At 46.7% G+C, this 19,682-nt stretch overlaps 2 protein-coding genes across 2 annotated transcripts in view; both read right to left on the bottom strand.

Annotated features, from left to right (window-relative positions):
• LOC120847820 (guanylate-binding protein 2-like) overlaps window positions 1–7,437 on the bottom strand; it is a 31,709-nt gene extending 24,272 nt beyond the window's left edge. Inside the window, exons 1-6 of the mRNA XM_040219701.1 lie at window positions 7,295–7,437; window positions 7,092–7,180; window positions 6,649–6,810; window positions 1,960–2,020; window positions 1,748–1,896; window positions 163–249 (exon numbers count right to left, since the gene is read on the bottom strand). Coding sequence (XP_040075635.1) covers window positions 163–249; window positions 1,748–1,896; window positions 1,960–2,020; window positions 6,649–6,810; window positions 7,092–7,180; window positions 7,295–7,388 — 642 coding nt within the window. The 5' untranslated portion in view covers window positions 7,389–7,437. The remainder of the gene's footprint in view (window positions 1–162; window positions 250–1,747; window positions 1,897–1,959; window positions 2,021–6,648; window positions 6,811–7,091; window positions 7,181–7,294) is intronic.
• An 11,150-nt stretch (window positions 7,438–18,587) lies between these two features.
• LOC120847796 (translation initiation factor IF-2-like) lies at window positions 18,588–19,271 on the bottom strand. Its single transcript, XM_040219673.1, has one exon. The coding sequence runs from the start codon at window positions 19,269–19,271 to the stop codon at window positions 18,588–18,590; it is 684 nt and encodes a 227-aa protein (XP_040075607.1).
• Window positions 19,272–19,682: the final 411 nt, after the last annotated feature.

The following is a 19,682-nucleotide window of genomic DNA, read 5'->3' as shown; positions in this document are numbered from 1 at the left end:
TTAATATTTTAGAAGATGTTCACTTTGTTGGATATGTTCTGCTCGTTTTTGTCTGCTTATCCACTTGTGAATGAAACCAAGTACATCCGAGCGCCTCCAGTGCAAAGAACTAAACGTGACTAATGCACAGATTAAACAGGAAGATTGCTTTCACAAACTTACCCAAAGCAGTGGCGGAAAGCTGAGCAGATCATGGACGAAACCGTCGTTCCATTTGGCACGAGACAATTGCGACCGCAAGGCAAAGAGCTGCAACAGAGAAAAACCAATGATGGACCACTAATAACCGACACCTCCCAGGTACAACAACTGACACAGAGCAAATGACATGTCCACATAACACAACAATGACTCATTCTAACTGCCAATTCAAAAGTTTTAAAAAAAGAATGACATCTACATATGGTTATATGGTAAAGTAACCATTACCTAAACTGAAAATAATCCTCTACATTTATTGTGAAGTTTCATTCATTTGGAGGCTACAGTAATATCCCAAGAGATAGCCCACCTGAAATCGAAGGCAAATCATGTTAAAATAAGGAGTAAGCTAACTTTCAATGTGCAAATAAAAAATTAGAAAAAAAATGCTACCGTAATGTTTCGAAAGAACGCCCACACAAATTAAAGAGATAAATAGTTAAAAAACATGGGGTGGGCTATCTTTGGGGATGCCACAGCAAAACTTTATCGAAAATTAATTATAAACACCCCGGCACGGGCTACAACTACCCAACGCAGGAACCGATACCGCAAATTCGTGTTTCTCGATGCAATAAACACGCAGGAATTCGCTACAAAATCCTGCGTCACGGGAAAGGATACCGCAGGTTGTGGACACAGCAGATTCGAGCTTCACGGTGCGAAGGCCCCGCGGAAACCAGTCAAGAACTCGCATCTCACAGGAACAAATACCGCAAATCGTGGACGGAGCAGATTCAAGTTTAATGGTGCAATAAACACGCGGGAACCCGCTACGAACTGGCCCGTCACGGGAACTGATACCGTGCGCGCAGATCGCGGACAAAAATGCGGGAATCCGCTACAAACCCTTATGTTAAGGGAAAAAGTAACACAGATTGCGAACGCAGCAAAATCGTATTTCACGATGCAATATACAGGCGGGAATCCGCTACAAACTTTATGTCACGGGAACGGATACCAGATTGCAGACGCAGCAGATTCGCATTTCACGGTGGAACATACACGTGGGAACAACTCGCGTGTTAAGAGAGCCGATATCGCGTGCGCAGATCGCAGACAAAAACGTGGGAACCTGCTATGAACTCGCTTGTTAGACGTGCCGGTACAGCAAACTGCGCAGTTGATGACATTCTCGTCAAACATCGCGCGACGTCCAACAAGAATCAAGGGGTAGGCGATGTTTGGGCATTCTTATTTTTACAGATATTTAGCCAGAAAAACAGGATGGGCGATCTCCCAGGGCCGGGTGTTCTCTCAGAACTTCACTGTAGTTTTGGATTTTGTGACCTATGGAACTAGTGACTGACCTTCCCAGTCAACAATGCTCGCTTATCTCCCGTCGTGGCTAAGTAACACTATTTCTGCCGAGGTCAGAATTGGCCAGGGCCCTGGAATTACTGAAAGTTGACTATCTTACGGTGTTTTTAAAACAATATCAAATTGTGCCAAACATAGGGGTGGGTTATCTTTCGGGGGTGGAGCATGTTTCTTGATGGCAGATTCGTTTTAGGAAATCTAATCACATAAAAAGGAGGTATCCTGCCTGTGTGCGTCTGGCCAACAGCTCCAGGTAGTCAATGTCAGCTTGGTCGATTATCTTGACTGAGTTGTAGATCAGGTGCGAGCTGATAAGGGTTGCAACAGCAAAAATCTTGGCATCATAGTTTTCAGGGACATTGTTTGCGGCAAAGCCTGCAACAAAATTCATTAGGCTTAACTTTGGCTCTATGAGATGCAAGATATAAAACCACTTGCCTTCAGTGTCCAAGAAGATTAGAGATAAATTCTGCCCTGAGGGTAGCCTGACCTTCAGTGGCTGAAAACGAGGTAAGGTTGTACATAATAAAAAAATACACAGCGCAAAAGGACATAAAGGGAAGAGACACACCGGATAGAACAGAGTGCTGACTCGCAACTAGATATTTTAATAGAAAAGGAGGAAGAAAAATATTTTGGTCACCATAAATCGCACGTGTAGCCTGTGCCATGATATGTGTTCGTTATGGCACATGCTGGGCCTTCATAGTCAGTTTCTTTATATTCTTCCTATTTCTTCTTCATAGGTAAGGTTGGCAATTTTCTAGGTCAATAATTCTAAAGATTTCTCCATTATTCAGAAAATTCAGAGTTAATAGCTTCGTATTATACTACTCGCCACAATCATATAGCAACACAGTGTTTGATGAGTAAGGAAGAAAGAAAAGAGAAATAGCAACTTAAAGGGAAGCTCAAAGAAGTCAGGAATGACTCTCTATGGTTTGGCTCCTGAATTCAGTTCCTGCACAAAAATTGGGCAGGACTGAAACTGAAAAGTTTGTATTAGAAAACACTTGCACCAATTGCCACACGGCTTGCAACGAACCTCTCTCCCCCCGTAAACTGTAAAAAGTGTCGACACATAATCGGTGACATCTGATGTAATTTTTACTCTTACAGCTTTTTAAAATTAAAAAAAAAATGTGGTGCCTAGTGTTACGTCCGACGTAACCCAAAAACAAAAGTTAAAGTTACGTCTGACGTAACCTACAATACAATTTAAGGTTACGTCCCACGTACTAGGAAACTGGGTCTTGTGTCCCGCTTTGTCAGATTATTCAAACAAAACTGAAATGAAGTTACGATGTTGTAATCATAAAATCACGTAGTTCCACGCCCCTCAGCCGGGGCCTTAGTTGACGTCGTGGCAGAGGGGGCTGGACAAAGTCGTTGCATTCAGTTGGTTTCAACACACAAAAGAGGTGACATTATATTTTTTCTTTTTGCAGTTCTTAGAAGGTTACATACTCAAACTTTCTGTAACGATTTGGTAACTGGTTGCTGCATGCGATACCAATACCACGGTCAAAGAGCGGAGAACCCCCAGTGCGTTTGTGTGACGGCTACACGCTAAATCAAGTTGCCACTGAAGAGTGGTGAAGGCATGGACCCTCACGTTAGAGATTTCACGAATTTTTTTCAAAATTTCAGGACAGTCAGAACATGATTTTAAGTACTAAACTAGAATTGCGCCAGGCATAATATAAAATATTTAAGTGGAGTTATTTCGGATGTAGCTTTAATTTTTATTTTACATTATGTCGGATATAACTTTAATTTTGTTTTTTTAGGGTTATGTCGGATGCAATTAAAAAAAATTTATGTACAGCGACGTTGGGTTCTCTCGGACGTAACTCTAGACACTGCGATTAAAAAAACTGTTCAGCTTTCGTTTAGTTGAACCCGAGGGGTACATTGCTGCCAGTAAAAATGTGATTACAACCAGTATTGCTACAAGATATGTCGAGTATATCGCTGAGAAAATTGTTTATTGTTTACAAAAACACAAAGAGCAAGGCAGCGTAAAAAAGGTATGTAAAAAAAAACACCAGGAAGCAAGCGAACCACGAAAGACAAACGTTCGTGGACCCTACCTCTTCAGTGGCGGGCTGGCAGACGTGCTCGCGTACGGGTTCTAACCTTTCTGCACAGCCTTGCACGCCACCCAGAATCACATTGTAGTAAGCACATAAATATTATCACACTCTATTGAGTAAAGCTATACGCACTCCAGAGTGCACTTCGGACGGAAATGGCTATATGCACTCCGCTAAACTCGTATAAAACAAACGGTCACAACGAGTTTTCTGAGCGATAGCATAGCATAGGAAACTATTCAGAGGAAACAAACGATACAGTATGAGACCGCGTGAACAGTTATACAATCTGTACGAAAAAAATATATAAATAAATCGAACAATATAGACGTGCAATTATAAGGGGGAATAGCCACGGTCCACTTTTGCGCACCACGCACCTCAGCCAACGCCAACGCGCCTGCAGTTCACAGGAACTCGCCAGTTTCCCACGCTTGACGTACGTCGTTGCACGCATCGGCAACGCCCTTCCTCGAGTTCTCGCTCGATGCACTCCCAATCACCCGCATTCACCTGCCACGACGTCACCGAGAGCACCCACCCCAACGTGGACACGAAGTAGCTCCAGGTTGGACGCGCGTCGAGGTGGCATTGCACCATTGAGGTACGCGACTGCCAGATGGCGTGCAGGCCTAGCAACATCATCACGTGCACCACCTCCGTCTTATCCCTCTCCTCGAGTTGCAGATACTTGGAAGCGCTCCACTCTACTTCAAAGGAGTCCCGGAGCTTAAACGTCGTCCTCATCTCGTCCCAGGAGAGGTAGGCGTTACTACACTCGACTAGGACGTGCTGGATGGTCTCGGGCGCCCCGCAAAGGTTGCAGTTTAGGGACTATGGCATGAAGAACCCCTGGTGATGGAGCCAGGTTTTAACTGGAAGGACCTCCATGTGCATCCGGACGAAGAAGTCCCTTGTCGCCACAGGGACGGGAGGATTCGCACGAGTTTGTAAAGTTGCGCGTCGTCGTCGGGAGTCAATGGTTGTCTGTAGAGCGGTGGCAAGAAGGATGCGGAAACGGCATCCCAGTACAGCCGCCTCTTTCTGACGGTCACCAGGTACTCCCAGGAAAATTGGGCCTGCAGAAACTCGATGGAGCTGGCAAATTCCTTGTAGAACCGCAGGGCGGCTTTCTTGGTCGTACGGCCACTCGTGCTCACCCTCTAATTCCCGAGATGTGAGAATCCAAGGTGGTGCAGCACGGCGACGAAGGTCGGGTCCCTCGCATTCCGGAAGAGCAGAAAACACTGCACGTGCAACTTGAGCACAATGTTAACGAGGCCCAGACCGCCGCTCTTTTGGTGCAGAAAGAGGTTGCTCCTTCATGTGCTTTCCATGGCAGTCTTCCACACGAACATGGCCCAGCTCCGGTGTACCTTTCCGTCCTGGCTGCCCGGGCAGCAGATGGCCTGAGCCTTGTACAGCACGGCGGGGTAGCTGACTGTGTTGCACATGTGAGCTCGGCTGAAGAAAGACAAGTTTCTGCACCGCCAGGGCGACAGCTTGGCGGCAACGGAGTTGGCGGTCGGTCTCCACACTGCGGCCGTTGATCGCTGCGGGTCCAGAGGCACACCCAGGTAGCCGTCGAGCGAAGTGCTCCATCCTATACCTCCGAAAGTTCTTGGCATAGTCTCCCATGCACCGAGCCACGCCCCCGCCGACTTGCTGATCATGGCCCCTGAGGCAGCGCAGAACCGGTCCACGTGTTGCAGGATGGTCTGCACCTGCACCTTGGACGAGCAGATAGACGAGTCGTCGTCTGCGAAGGCCAGCACGCGGACGTCTTTGTCCCCAAGCCGTAAACCTGAGATGGATGGGTCCGCATTGACTGCCCGGCAGAGTGGCTCCAACTGCAGCGCGAAGAGGATGGGCGAGAGGGGGCAGCCCTGCCGAACCGACCTCCCGGTGGAGATGAGACCTCCCCTCTGACCGTTGATGAGAAGGCGCGTGGAAATGTCTCGGTAGCAGAGCGCGATCCACCCCCGCAGCTCCTCCCCCACGCCGAATCGATCCAGCGCCGCCAGGAGGAACCTGTGGGACACCCGGTCGAAGGCCTGCTGCAGGTCCAGCTGCAGGACCGCCAGGGACTGGTGACCCTCCGCCGTCGCCTCGCCGATCGCCCGCATGATGTGGAGGTTCCTGGATATTTTCCTCCCGCGAAGGCTGTAGGTCTGATGGGGCTCTATGATGGACTTGAGCCCTGTGTCAAGTCGCCTTGCGAGGATCTTGGCCAGGATTTTATAATCAGAGCAAAGAAGACTGATGGGCCGAAAGTCCCCGACCTCGGAAATTGGGCCCTTTTTAGATTTCTTCGGGAAAAGTACCGTGAAGCTTTGCCGCATGGTCGGAGGAAGTAGCTTTCGTCTCCGGAATTTTTCAATTTGGCCTTGTATAATGTTTGCGGAACCTACTGCAAGGATGTCTGCAAATAACATGTAAATAAACTTGTTTCGTTTGCCAAAAAAAAAAAAAAAGAGATGGCATAGCATAGGGGTTAAAGTTTCCGCTTTTTACGCAAGTGGATGCAGGTTCGATCCACCGGTGGGCCTGTTTTTTTTTGTTTGTTTTTTTCTCGAACATTTTGTTTTGTTGAGGCATTTGGCAATATTTACGACATTTCTTTTTTGCGATGAACACTAAAAAAAACCAAACGTTGTCCACGGATTAAGTACGAAACGAGCGTGTTCGTAACAGTAATTCCTCATGTTTCATTATTGTCGACGAAACTTCACAGAACTAAATGGTATGGGACTCCCTTTTCGTAGGTGCGATCGGGAACAGCGGGGCTTGGGTTTCCGGCTGGACGCCGCGAAGCGGCGTGTACTGGTTAAGTTTTGTAATTAGCAGCCGCATACTGCAGCCGCGAAGCGGCGTGAACGCAGGCGAGGGGCTGTGTTAACGAGCTCCCCAGTGATACACGCGTCGTTCGGAAAGGGTGGCCCAAGCGGTATGAGCTCTCCGCGGAGTGCGTATAGCCATTTCCGTCCGAAGTGCACTCCGGAGTGCGTATAGCTTTACTCATCATGAGTACCTGTCCCCACATCCAGATGCCCATCGTTTCAGGTCGGACCGTGGGGCCTATTCCGAATCCCTTGGTCTTCCCCATCAGTTGGTTCATGAGGAAAGACTTGCCGGAGTGGAACTTCCCGACGACGGCTATGGTCGCCACGGGCCCCTCAATTTTAGACACGACCTGCGAGGAAGACCCCACACGAAGCATGAATCGGATTGTGGAAGACCCGCCATAGAGCAATAAAACGCGCCACATCGTGACTTTTTTCTTCTTTTTCTTTGATAGCTTGCCACACTCAGACGTTTTCAACTCTTCACAAAGAGCCTCAATGCGGTGATCTTCCTTCGTGGAAGACACTCTCGGCAGAGACTCTTCAAATTTGCGCAGAGATTTGTCATCATCGGCGGTCGAACACGGAATGAATGAAGCCGAAGCCTCGAAATGTAAGTTAAGTTCCTTACCTTTATATTTTCCTTCACCAACACAAGCCTTTTGTGGTTTAGGTCTGGTTTAACTAGTTGCAGAGGCTCTTCCGCAAATTGTCTGAAATCTGAAAATGCAGGAATTTTAAAGCGGGTCGAATGCGACTGCCGACTGCATCCTACGCCAAATGTCTGGTTTGAGTGAATAAACGCAGCACGCGAACTCATCTCAGCAGGCTTACTTGCTTTTCCGAAGGAAACCAAGCAGGAAATAAGTATGAATAAGATAGGTACAGGGATATTCTGAAATATTTTTGAACCAGCCGCGGTCGCCATGCTTCGAAGCGCGGAAGCAGCAAAGAGATGTTAATTTTGAAATATCCGGTGAGACAGTCTCATGTACTCGATGTACTCCAGCTCCACCTCAGAAACGGTCATTTGATTTTTCGCCGCTTGCTACTCTTAAGCGCTGTCATCAGTAGCGATTTTTAGTGATAACTTTTGCATATTTTTAACCTTGTAGGACGGAAATAAAGTTGGCGAAAATCTGGTTTGACACCCTTCTCTTTTCTTTTCTTTTTATTTTACTACAAAACGAACAACAAACGGAGTAGGGCGACGAATATTGCAAGGACGTTTCTAAGCTGTTGTCGGTACTGAAACTTTTCGGATGCTTTTCAATAAGCCCGTCAAATAGCTTGCGTCCAAGCGATACTTCAACGAAATTTGAAATATATCGGTTGTGTTCAAAAATAGGTTGAATATGATCCACAATATCCGTAAATGACAATCGCACGTTTGTATTTTAAGCCTGGTGGCTGTATTTTTTGTTATAAGCGGCCCACTCTAGCGATTGCCCGGAGAAGGCCCAGCTTAGAGCACGTGACATCCGACGCAATCGTGACGTAGGTCGTCTCGGGACGAGCAAAGCTACGGCGAAGATACCGTCGAGGGGATGGCCTAGTCGTTCCAGCCACCGAAGCGGCTGCTTTTGTACGAATTTTGAGTGACGGGTTAATCTTCTATAATCTTGTGGGGCGGCAATAGCTACTTTTGGAACACTCAAAAGGGATTCTCGGGAAGACGGGAGTTTTTCCTTCCCCTCTTCTCTCGTCGTGGCCGGAGGCGAGACACTCACCGTCACTAGCTGTCAAGGTTCCTAGATGGGCATTACAAGCGAGGCGTTAGCGACATCCACCAGGTCTCTAAGCTAATTGTTTAATTCGTTTTAAAATTCCTTTTCGTGACTTTTTGTAACAAGATGTTTGATGTGATACTGCTCTTTTGAACACATATAGGCCATAAAATAAGCGCCGAATTTTAGGGAAACGAAATTCCAGCGCTCATTTTCTAGCTTGAATGTGTTGCATGTTGCACCCTAACCTCAAAAACACCAGTCTTCCGTTGAAAGGCACAAGAAAACTAATTTTGAAGCTAAATAAACGATCTTTCAAAGTGCGCCTGGTGGATGCATGCGGAGCCTATTTGGGAGGTAATCTAGCAACGTTGGGGAACTTGCTACGTAGTCGTGACGTAGCAGTACAGTGTACTATAATATATATTAGGGGTGTCGCGAACTTTTGTCGACCAGACTTTTAGGTCGAACTTTCGGGGTTCGACTGGGTCGAACCAGTTCGACGAACCTTCGAACTTTTCCCCAGATTCGACCGGTTCGACTTTGTGGACACTGTGACCAGACCTTGATACAAGCATGTCTAGGTTTGGAGAATTTTTTTTTATGCAAAGGGTTATTTTATTTTATGAACAGTTGAAAATAAAAGAAACCAATTCTAATCACTGAAGAAGTTAATAACTTAATCTTCTTGTACTGCATTAACTGAAATAACCAATCAGCGCTGCCCTTAATTCTCCCCTTAGCCATCACCATCCAATACAAAGCCAACTGGCCAGCCTGTCGCGCATGCGCACAGGAGTCGAACCTCAATACAAGGTTCGTCGAATTTTCCTCTAAAGGTTCGAAAAAGTCGAACCTGGTCGAACTCGAACCTCGGCCGGTTCGCGACACCCCTAATATATATATATATATATATATATATATATATATATATTTTTTTTTTTATAGTATTACAGTGGCCACTGTACTAGTATCAACTTGGGTAGTGTTGGGACCGGAGGGGCTTGCCTGAAGCGCGTGGTATTGATCGCGACAGGTGTCGACACCGGCGCGTTATCCAGAAGGTGTGCGCATGCGCGGCTGCACGCGCGAAAATATGAATCTGGTGCCGCTTTGGTAAAGTGCACATAGGATTTCTGATACAGCTACATCCTGCCAGCGGTCGTACCGCGGCATCAATTACGCTGCATCACGATCGTTAGCAAAATTATGCTTCAATGTATTGGACGGTACAAGCTACATTACCCTTCCTTTACATAAAAACAATTGCGACTTTAAAGAAGCGGACTGCAAGTTACATGTACGACGAAACCGTCCGATCCGACGTCCGACCGCGCAATACGACGGTCGGAGGCGAGGGTTTTCAACGCTCTCCGATGCTACGAAAACCCTCTCCCCCCAAGGTCATCCGGCAGTCCGCACGTCGGATCGGAAGTTTTCGTCGTACATGTGTTTCGCGCTTTAGAATTAGCTGCGACTTTCTGCTTGTCGAATGGTGAGCATTTTAAATGAAATGCCTATTTCCTTGGGTCGCAAAGGCCGAACATTTGATATTTGAAAGGGATATCTAAAACTCAAAAGCAGTTTTTTTTTTTCCCTATCTTATTTTATAATGGAACGAACGGCACATACTAAAGTCCGAGATTGTTTTAGTATGTTTTTAATACCCCAGGTTAACTTCTCCGTCTTCTTTCCAGCCCGTCTCCTTTTCTTGACCTTAATCATCTCGCTTCACTTGTCACTCATTCTTGTGTTCATTTATGGGACGAACAGCCCAAGCGACGGTCGCAAAGGGTGAGAATATTTTATTTCTTCATGGCTGCCACGACCATCCGAGGACCACCCGACGTTCACTTGTAAGAAATGGCTTATAAGTCGTGACAATTTTTATCACGCGTTTTAACATTGAACTTAAGTCCAAAAACTGAGACAACGTGGGCTGAACAAGTAATGCTTTATAAGAATCAAAGAAAACAAGCAACTATTTCACATCATTTTGAGCAGAAAACATGAACACACGTGGATCAGGCAAGGAAAAAGTTGTAATAGCTTACAGCACGGCATTGAAATACATGATTACAATGTGGGTTGCATACATGGTTACAATGCGCAGCGCATACATGGCCCTGAAGGTATACTTGGCATACCACATCAGGTAAGTTGTCGAAACAAATGAACACCGCCCTTTTGATGCTGCTCTTGTTTGACTTCGGCTCAAGAGCAGTCTCCAAATAAGCCACACCGTCGAAGTTGCTAAACTTAATGTGAACAGCCCAGTAAGGAATTGGCACATTTAGAGAGCCTAGTGCGTCGCGATCGATGCCTTGTGGGATCACGGCAGGAGCTTCGCTGTTTACCACTGGTGACAACGGGTCAGTTTCCCAAACGAGCCCCGAACGCTTTGCAACGATGGGCTCTGGTGAACTTGCCTTCCGCTTCCTTTCCTCTCGTCCTGCGGAAAGGTCATCACTCAGGTCCTGGGGTACACTTGGCAGCAGAGTGGGTATCGCGTCTGGCGTAAGCGCTGGGTGTCCACGAGGGATCGCCACTTCCTTTCCGCCGATGATATGGACGAAGTCTGGAAGGATGAAGCGGGCTCGAAGTGCAGCTCGCATGCAGACAGCGCTTGTTTCTTCAAGACGCTTGTCCGATCGCTGGAGATTCTCCTCACAAAGATCTCTTTTGGCTCCGTCCTTTGGAACGCCGAAAAGGGACGCCGTTTTCACTCCTTTCACTCGGACGAGGCCCGTTTTGAAACCATGGTGCAGAGCAAGAGTTCTGTCGCTGTTTCGGCACTACCCTCAAGCGGGTTTCACATGCAGCGATTTTGGCCCTGGAGCGGCGCGATTTCGGCCGTCGCGGCGCTCGTGCCGCTCAACCTCTGGTGCTGGCCAGAACGTCGCGACGGCAGAAATCGCGCCGCTCTAGGGCCAAAACCGCTGCATGTGAAACACGCTTTACGCGTTCACCATCCGCAAAATCAGAACACAATATTAAGCATATTACTATCGGACACACGGAACTAGGAAATCGTGGTCCCGACACGCGCACCGCTCGAAGTGAAAAACACGCGGAACTATACTGTTTCACCTTGTGTCGTACCGCAGGAAAGCCTACAAGCGCGAGCTCCTTGCTCTAGGGCACATTTCGGCGGCACAAGCTCTCGTGCATCAAGGGCAGCTGCCAACGCTATGAGCTCGTGCTTCTAGCCTTCGCTGCGGTACAACATAAGGGGCACGACACAACCATGCCGAATCTAACGCAGTTCATACCACAGGTGCTGCTGCTCGTCATCGCTGCACCAACAGCTTCACCGATTGCCTTTGGCGCGGACGTCACCCACGTGTTTGGTCTCGCTGGAACTACCCGGGAGGAATCCACGGCTGCGTCATCTGTGACGTGGTACAACATCGATGACTTCCGCACGGGGGCGCACCGGGGAACGCTTCCGTTTCCGTCGACTGGCTGTTGTCTACAAAAGGATCTACCACCCTTGCAAGCATCGGGGCACGACACAACCATGCCGAATCTAACGCAGTTCATACCACAGGTGCTGCTGCTCGTCATCGCTGCACCAACAGCTTCACCGATTGCCTTTGGCGCGGACGTCACCCACGTGTTTGGTCTCGCTGGAACTACCCGGGAGGAATCCACGGCTGCGTCATCTGTGACGTGGTACAACATCGATGACTTCCGCACGGGGGCGCACCGGGGAACGCTTCCGTTTCCGTCGACTGGCTGTTGTCTACAAAAGGATCTACCACCCTTGCAAGCATCGGGGCACGACACAACCATGCCGAATCTAACGCAGTTCATACCACAGGTTTGTTACTTGAAATACGCGAAATGTTATCGTTCCAATAACATACTGCTCTTAGAGGTGTCGTGCCCCATCGACCTAAAGCGTCTACTAACCCTTTGTTGCAGCGCTGTAACCTTTGTGTTCAATTGTTTACTTTCGTTACCCCATGATGGCTGCCTTCTTTTCCTTGACGCGCTATTGCTGCTTTGCGGAGACGTCGAGCTCAACCCTGGCCCTACTGATATGGAAAAATTGAGCAAACTAATTGAAAACCTGGCGTCGACCAATGACAAGTATCAAAACGAAACACGCGAAAGACTGAGCGGCATCAGTTCAGGGATCGACGAACTAAAGCAGAAGGTAGCTACTCTCGAGAAGCAAATGCAGGAAATAAACGGAATTAAGGAAAGGCTTGTCGTGGTCGAATCTTCCTTGCACGAAGTTCAAAGAGAAGTCTGTCACTCGCATGATAAAATAGACGCCCTTGACGCTGGTATCGACGACCTCAACAACAGAATGAGGCGGAACAACTTGTTATTTAGGGGCATCCCAGAGAAACAAAAGGAGACGTGGGAAGAAACGGCTTGCCTCATAAAAGAATTCGTTAATAACCATCTGGGTATAGAGACTGGGGAGATAGAACGTGCACATCGCGTCGGCCAAAAGCGCGGGGTAACTGCTCGACCGATTGTAGTGCGCTTCTTAGACTACAGGAATAGACAAAACGTGCTGAATAACGCCAGTAAACTGAAGCATTTAACTTCATTGAAGGTGTCTATCTCGGAGGACTTTACTGCTAGGGTTTGCCTCCACCGGAGCAAATTGTGGCACTTTAGTAAGCAGTTCAGAGAAAAAAACATTAAAGTGAAACTCGTGAACGACAAACTTTATGCTGATGGCAAGCAATATTCATACTGTTCCGACAGTGACGAGATTATTTTGCTTAACAACTTCCAAACCACAAATTTGGCGACTACTTGACAACCTGATAAAACATCTAGACATGAGTGTGTTGATCTCGGAGTGCTCGTGGCGAATTTTCGTAGTTTTTTACCTAAACAAGATATTTTTTTGTCAACTGTGAATGACACGGACGCAAAAATTGTTATAAGGACAGAAACGTGGCTATATCCGGAGATAAACGATGGCGAATTATTTTTTAATCAATCATTTCATCTATTTCGAAAAGACCGCACACATTCCCGTGGTGGCGGCATTCTTATCGCTATCAGCAAAATGATGGATGCTTCCCTTATATCTTTAGATAGTGAACTAGAAATTTTGTGGGTACGCTTGAGTCACCCTTCGTTGCCCATCATTGTTGGCGCCTGCTATCGCCCTCCAGGCCGAGATAGTACTTTTGTTACGAAGCTGCACGCTTGCATGGAGCAAATTTTTTCTTTATTTCCCAGTAGTACTGTTATTTTTGGCGGCGATTTTAATTACCCCGGGGTCAACTGGAAAGAGGAAGAAATAAACTCTTGGGTGGCCCATTCAGAAGTGTCCAGTTTTGTTGACTTGATGAATAGCTACGGTTTAACTCAAACTGTATTGGAACCCACAAGAAATAATTCTGTTTTGGATCTTGTTTTTACCTCGAGTGCAGAAAATGTAAAATCGGTTCGTATTCTTGAGAAAATCAGCGACCATAACACAGTCCTAGTAGAAATGTCTCTGCCAGTAATAGGTAAAAAAATAACCCCTAAAACCATAAACATCTACAGTAGAGTTAATGAAAACGCTCTAAACGAGTCCTTTGAGCTGTTTGCTTCGGAATACGAGCTGCATTTTAGCGAAAGAACAGTCGAGCGCAACTGGGAAATGCTCAAAAATGAATTTAGGCGTATAAAGTCTGATTTTGTACCTCAGATGGTTTTAAGGACGAGTGCTGATCAACCATGGTTTACAAATATCCTTAGGAAAATAAATAACAAAAAGAAACGTCTTTATGTCAAAGCAAAAATTACAAACCTTGCGTCTGACTTCACTAAGTATAATGACTGCTGTAAAGAGTTTAAAAGTAACATCAAGAAGGCAAAGGATAAATATTACAAGCAAGACCTACTTAACTTATTAATAAACAATCCCCAAAAATTTTGGAAAAGTATATGTCCGAGAAAAGATGATTCGCTTCCTAAATTGTGCAACGAACACAACGAAGTGCTAACGAACCTTGAATCAGCTACCGTCTTTAATAACTACTTTGCATCCGTATTTACCTTAGAACAATTACCTGTACCCAGTGATCAAATATGTAAACCAATTAACGTCTACTGTGAACCTATCACTTTTAACCCCTATGGCATTTTGAGTGCGATAGAAAGGCTCTCCCGAAGTTCAGGTCCTGGTGATGACGAAATCTGTCCTAAACTTCTCAAATTAACAAAGAACATATCCTGTCGCCTTTTGTGTCGCTTGTTCCAACAATCGCTCGACTTAACTTCCCTTCCCGCAGACTGGAGATTCGGGAGAGTTTTACCCATTTTTAAGACCGGCAATAAAAACGACTCATCAAATTATAGACCCATATCACTAACTAGTGTGCCTTGCAAGATTATGGAACATGTCATCTACTCCCACATTATGAACTATATGTCAGAACATTAATTAATATGTAATAGTCAGCATGGCTTCAGGAAGGGATATTCATGCGAATCCCAACTTTTTGAGTTCGTTACTGATCTACATAACAACTTCCACTCGTCTCACCCTACTGACGTCATCTTCATTGATTTCTCAAAAGCATTCGACACGGTTCCTCACCAACGTCTCCTATATAAACTTTCAAAACTAAACATTCACCCTTCTATTATCCACTGGATCGCTCAATTCTTAAGTAACCGTAACCAGGCTGTCCACCTGGGGCAGGACAAATCACCTAGCCTTCCCGTAATATCAGGTGTTCCGCAGGGCAGCGTTTTGGGTCCGCTTTTATTTCTTATCTATATTAATGACCTTCCTCTCCATATAACATCTTCCATAAGGCTTTTCGCAGATGATTCTGTTATTTATCGTCGTATTACTAAACCTGAAGAGTCTTTAATATTGCAGCAGGATTTAAATATGTTTTCACTATGGTGTAACACATGGCAGATGAAAGTTAATGTCACCAAGAGTAAACTATTAACATTCACTGGCCAACAAACGCCTGCAATACGAAATTATACATTACAAACTCTGCCTCTCGAAAAAGTGTCCAGCTACAAATATTTAGGTGTAACATTTTCAGACGACCTAACCTGGAATACCCACATTAACACTGTAGTTTCTAGTGCTTGTAAATCTCTAGGATATATCAAACGTAACCTTCACAGTACCCCGCATTGTGTTAAACTAACAGCCTATAAATCCTTTGTGAGGGCTAAATTGGACTATGCCAACTTTATTTGGTGGCCGCATCAAGCTTACCTTATTAACAAACTTGAATCAGTTCAGAATAAAGCATCTCGCTTCATATCTCATGACTACTCACGGACACCAAGCGTAACCGCACTTAAAACAAATCTAGACCTTTGCCCACTGGCCGAAAGAACTAAACTTGCTCGTCTTGTCATGTTCCACAAAATCTACTATTCCTCTTCGTCATTCCGAAACCATTACTGCCAACCTCCATCTCACATCTCCTTACGTCGTGACCACAGCCAGAAAATAAACCCTCTATTTGCGAGAACTAATAAATTTCAAAATTCCCCGCTCTCTCTAGCCATCAATAACTGGAATTCTCTTCCTGAGGCTATTGCTCTCGAAAATAATCCAGCTAAATTCCGCGATCTTTGCAAGGCACACCTCAAAAGTGTTTTTCGTTAGTCTAAATGTTTATGTCAATAGCTAGTCATTAGTTTTTTTTTTTTTTTTTTTACCATGATTTGCATCCTGATGCGATTTAACCCTAGCCATTTTTCGGCAAATATTACTATTTGTATTTGTTTGTGAATCTACTTTTGCTTTTGTTTGTTTTTATGTGAGTTTGTATTCTTATCCCCCCTCATGTAATGCACTTCGGTAGAAGTGCCTTTGAGGTATAATAAAATGAAAATGAAATGAAATGAAACGGAGTGTATAAAATCGTGGTACCGACACGTGCACTGCTCAAAGTGAAAAAAAGAAAAAAGGCGGGCTGCGCGATTTTTTTTTCGGATAACTCCACTACAGCGCCGCCACGAACTATCGCCGAGCCGCTACGGTCCTAACACTACCTAAGTATTTTAGTACACTGTAGTAAGTAACAGATTCCTTCGGAGCAGCGCCACTCTTTGGCATTTCAACATTTTCCTTCTCAGCTTTCCTCCTCAACTCACAAATCGCGCATTGTACCAAACGGTCCAAGAAGACAGAAAGGAAGGACTCCCCTCTTTCTCGGACTCTCGTTCGTGCAACCGGACACAGCCATTCTCCTCCTAGAAGATTATCTCGTCGCTCCAAATTTGAACAAAAGTTGCTTTCCCCACCCCGTTCAGCCCTAGGCTGACAGTGCTGTGGAAGCTACGTGCTCCTTGGGCTAGGGTGCCTTCATGCGCGAGCACATGAAGGCTCCCTCTTGGGCCAGCCACACGCTCGTCACCCCACGGGTAGCCCGAGCTGCTCGGTTCTAACGCGTTGACCAAAACGCTGCCAACGCCACCAACGGCAAAGCTCATAACCACGCCAGCCTTGCTACGTCACGAATGCGGGGAATCTTTTCTTTCTGTTTTTGTTTGCGCCGGATATCCCATGACGCATCGCGCTCTCCGTTCGCTTCTCTTCGAGCGCTTGCTCGAGTGCACCATATGGAACGAAAAATACAGCCAGTCGTTCAAAAGACAAACGTGCGATTATCATTTACGGTTATTATCCGTCATGCTTGACTCATTTCCGAACGAAATTTGAATATTTCAATTTTCGTTTCCGTACCCCTAAAGACCCCATGCTCATCCAGATCGAAACGGGCAGGGGTGGGGATCGAACCCAGGATCCCTGGATTCCTGGGTTCTACAGCGCGAGCTTTCGGTCCACATGCTCAGAGTGCAATATTTGAGAAGGTGAAAACACTGTGAAGACGAATCACGCACGACGAAGACGATGTGTATCAAGGAGGTCGAAGTGCAAGCCAACAGATGTTTCCAAGATTTCTGACAGCAGAGTGGGTTCAGTCCACATCTGTGTGATAGCCTGGTGTTTCACGAAAGGTGGACAAATTCGATATTGCAAACTACGCATCCCACCAAAAAAAGAAAAAAGAAAACAAAGGCTTGTGTTGTTTTGGTCTTAGGCCAAGGGCTTATTAAGAAAAATTATTAAATAATGGCATAATTAAGTTATTTTCACATAATTAATCTTTTTTTTTTTTAAATATTGAGTTTAAGCACATGGTTTAATTTGGAAACTTGCTCAGCATCAGCGAGAAACACCAAATAAGAAAACTGGAGTGTGACAGAAGGCACGCGCTGTATTTTACAGCTTTCTGAAAAACTGCAATCCGAGCGCTTCTCGGCACCGACGGCACCGCGCCCCGTGGAGAAATATTGGAACCTGCGCCCCTGCTGCGTTGAGCGAGGACAGCGAAGCAGATGTTGGTTTTCCCTTTGCAGGGTGCGAGCTCAAAAAGATTTCCTTCCCTAGCTATAAATGAATAGGTAAAAAAATAACAACATAAAGTAGCTGTCTCGTTTTCTGCCACCACGGGTGCTAAGCAAGACGGCGAGACCAGAGCGGAAAGAATGAACCGGGACATCACCGCCTGCTGCGATTGGTCAGCGGCATGAAGTCGACCAATCGCAAAAGGTCGCGATGTCTCGGTCTTTTTTTCCCGCCGTCTTGCATTCCACCCCAGTGTATTCAAGCCTCACCTTCGTCCTCTGGACAGCCCCTTACATGCTGCGCCATCTCGCGGCGCTTGTCAGAAATGCGAGCGAACCTTCGCAACACTTGCTCCGTGGCGAGGCAATGGCGTTCAGTAACCTCTCTTCTGCCACCGTGGACTGGGATGCAGCGTATACGTGCACGACAGACAGTGGGATCATTCGATTAACCAGCACCAGCCTGCACCGATGCAGAAAAGTGAAGAGCAATGTACTCCCGTTTTTTTTGTGTTTTTTTTCAGATAGGCTGCACTCGTAAATCAAATACGGCGTTCTGCAACGAGTGCAGCAGGCGCAGGTCGTGCAGGTAGATCGAATATAGCAAGTCTTCGCAGCGGTGTCAATGCGCAAAGCTTACGTTCCGCCGCGCAAAGTTTATCGATTGTTCCCCTCGCTCTAAGATATTCGAACAAAATTCCAAGTATAGAACAAACAGACAAATAAGCAAACAAACATACAAACACATTCGCCCCGCTTGTCTTTAAAGATGCACAAAACAAATCAAACAACCACCTTTTTTTGTGTGTGTGTTTTGAGTTCGACAGTGGATTGATGGCACACCACTGACGGTACATGGCACATTGATGATTCAGTGGTGACGACGTGCCCGGAATCACGCACTGTCAGATAGGGTTTATCGCGGATGTGTCCACCTGTGTCGTTGCGCGGGTTACCGACGCCCTCCCTTGGGGCACTTCAGACACCGTCGGATAGACGTATCGGTATATAGCTGAGGCCGTCGGCACCTGCGCTCCTCCTCGTCACATCTGCGACGCGGACACGACGCGAGTCACTGACGTCGTAGCCCCCTGGGGCGTCTGCGTTACTGTGGGGTACTCAGCATACTGGACAGTCGTCGTGGCTGGAATTTGAGTGTTCACTTGACACGGCTGCGACGTGGAACCGACGCGACGGAAGGACACCGTCCTTTGGGACACCGGCGCTGCCGTGGGGTACGCGTACTGGTACTGCGGATAGGCTGGAGCGGTGGCGACGGTGCTGCTGTACAGCTGCGACAGCGACGTGAGGCGGCGTACCGACGTGCTCCCCTGGGTCACGGGTGCCGTCGTCTGGTAGGCGTACTGGTACGCCGGAGCCTGCGCAAGGGCAGCACTGGTCGGAATGGCATACTGGTACGCAGGGGCTTGTGCAATAGCCGCGCTGGTTGGCATGGCGTACACGGGAGAACTGGGCATGGCGAACATGGGCTGTGCCTGAGGCATCAGGCCGTAGCCAGAGGGGGCCGACGACCCGTAGAAGTTAATGGTGGTGTGGGCCGTGGCGGCCTGCTGATTTTCTGCCAGAGTTCCACCCGACGCGACGGACGAGCGCTGTTTAAACGGTAACAATGGAGCTGGTGGGGGTGGCGGGGGTGGAGGATAGACAACCTGCGTATGCGCCGGCGAATTAGACACCGTCCTGTAACCTTTCAAGCGACGAGACATCGTCCATATCACGGAACTACATAAATATGCTTCAAACCCGACGCATATACTACTTCGTGCACATCGAGCACTGCGTGACAAGGAGACCTTAGCTTTCTTTTATATTTCACCGGGGTTCCACTCACTGAAACCTCGCCAGTCCTCATTTTTCTCCTGTACAATCCACACCCACACCCCCTCCGCTCTTGTCTTACCTCGTTTTTTTTTTTTTTTGTGTTCTATACATCACGTACTAAAGGTATATTGTAGCACCTTTAGTCTAAGTATACTAAAAGTATGTACAACCGCTAGTTCACGTTATATATAAAATACACGCACACACACACAATAAAAACGTACCTCAGCGTACCACATAGAACTCGTTATCATAGAAATAAAACACGTGTGCACGCAGGAATCAGAGGTGTAAAT

This window comes from Ixodes scapularis, unplaced genomic scaffold, assembly GCF_016920785.2.
Source record: "Ixodes scapularis isolate PalLabHiFi unplaced genomic scaffold, ASM1692078v2 PGA_scaffold3__209_contigs__length_174095766, whole genome shotgun sequence".
NCBI classification, from domain to species: Eukaryota; Metazoa; Arthropoda; class Arachnida; order Ixodida; family Ixodidae; genus Ixodes; species Ixodes scapularis.
This window is presented reverse-complemented; position numbering and strand designations above follow the sequence as displayed.

Bases quoted from the DNA above. Each gene is read 5' to 3' on its own strand.
- LOC120847796 (XM_040219673.1), bottom strand. From the start codon at position 19,271: ATGTCTCGTCGCTTGAAAGGTTACAGGACGGTGTCTAATTCGCCGGCG.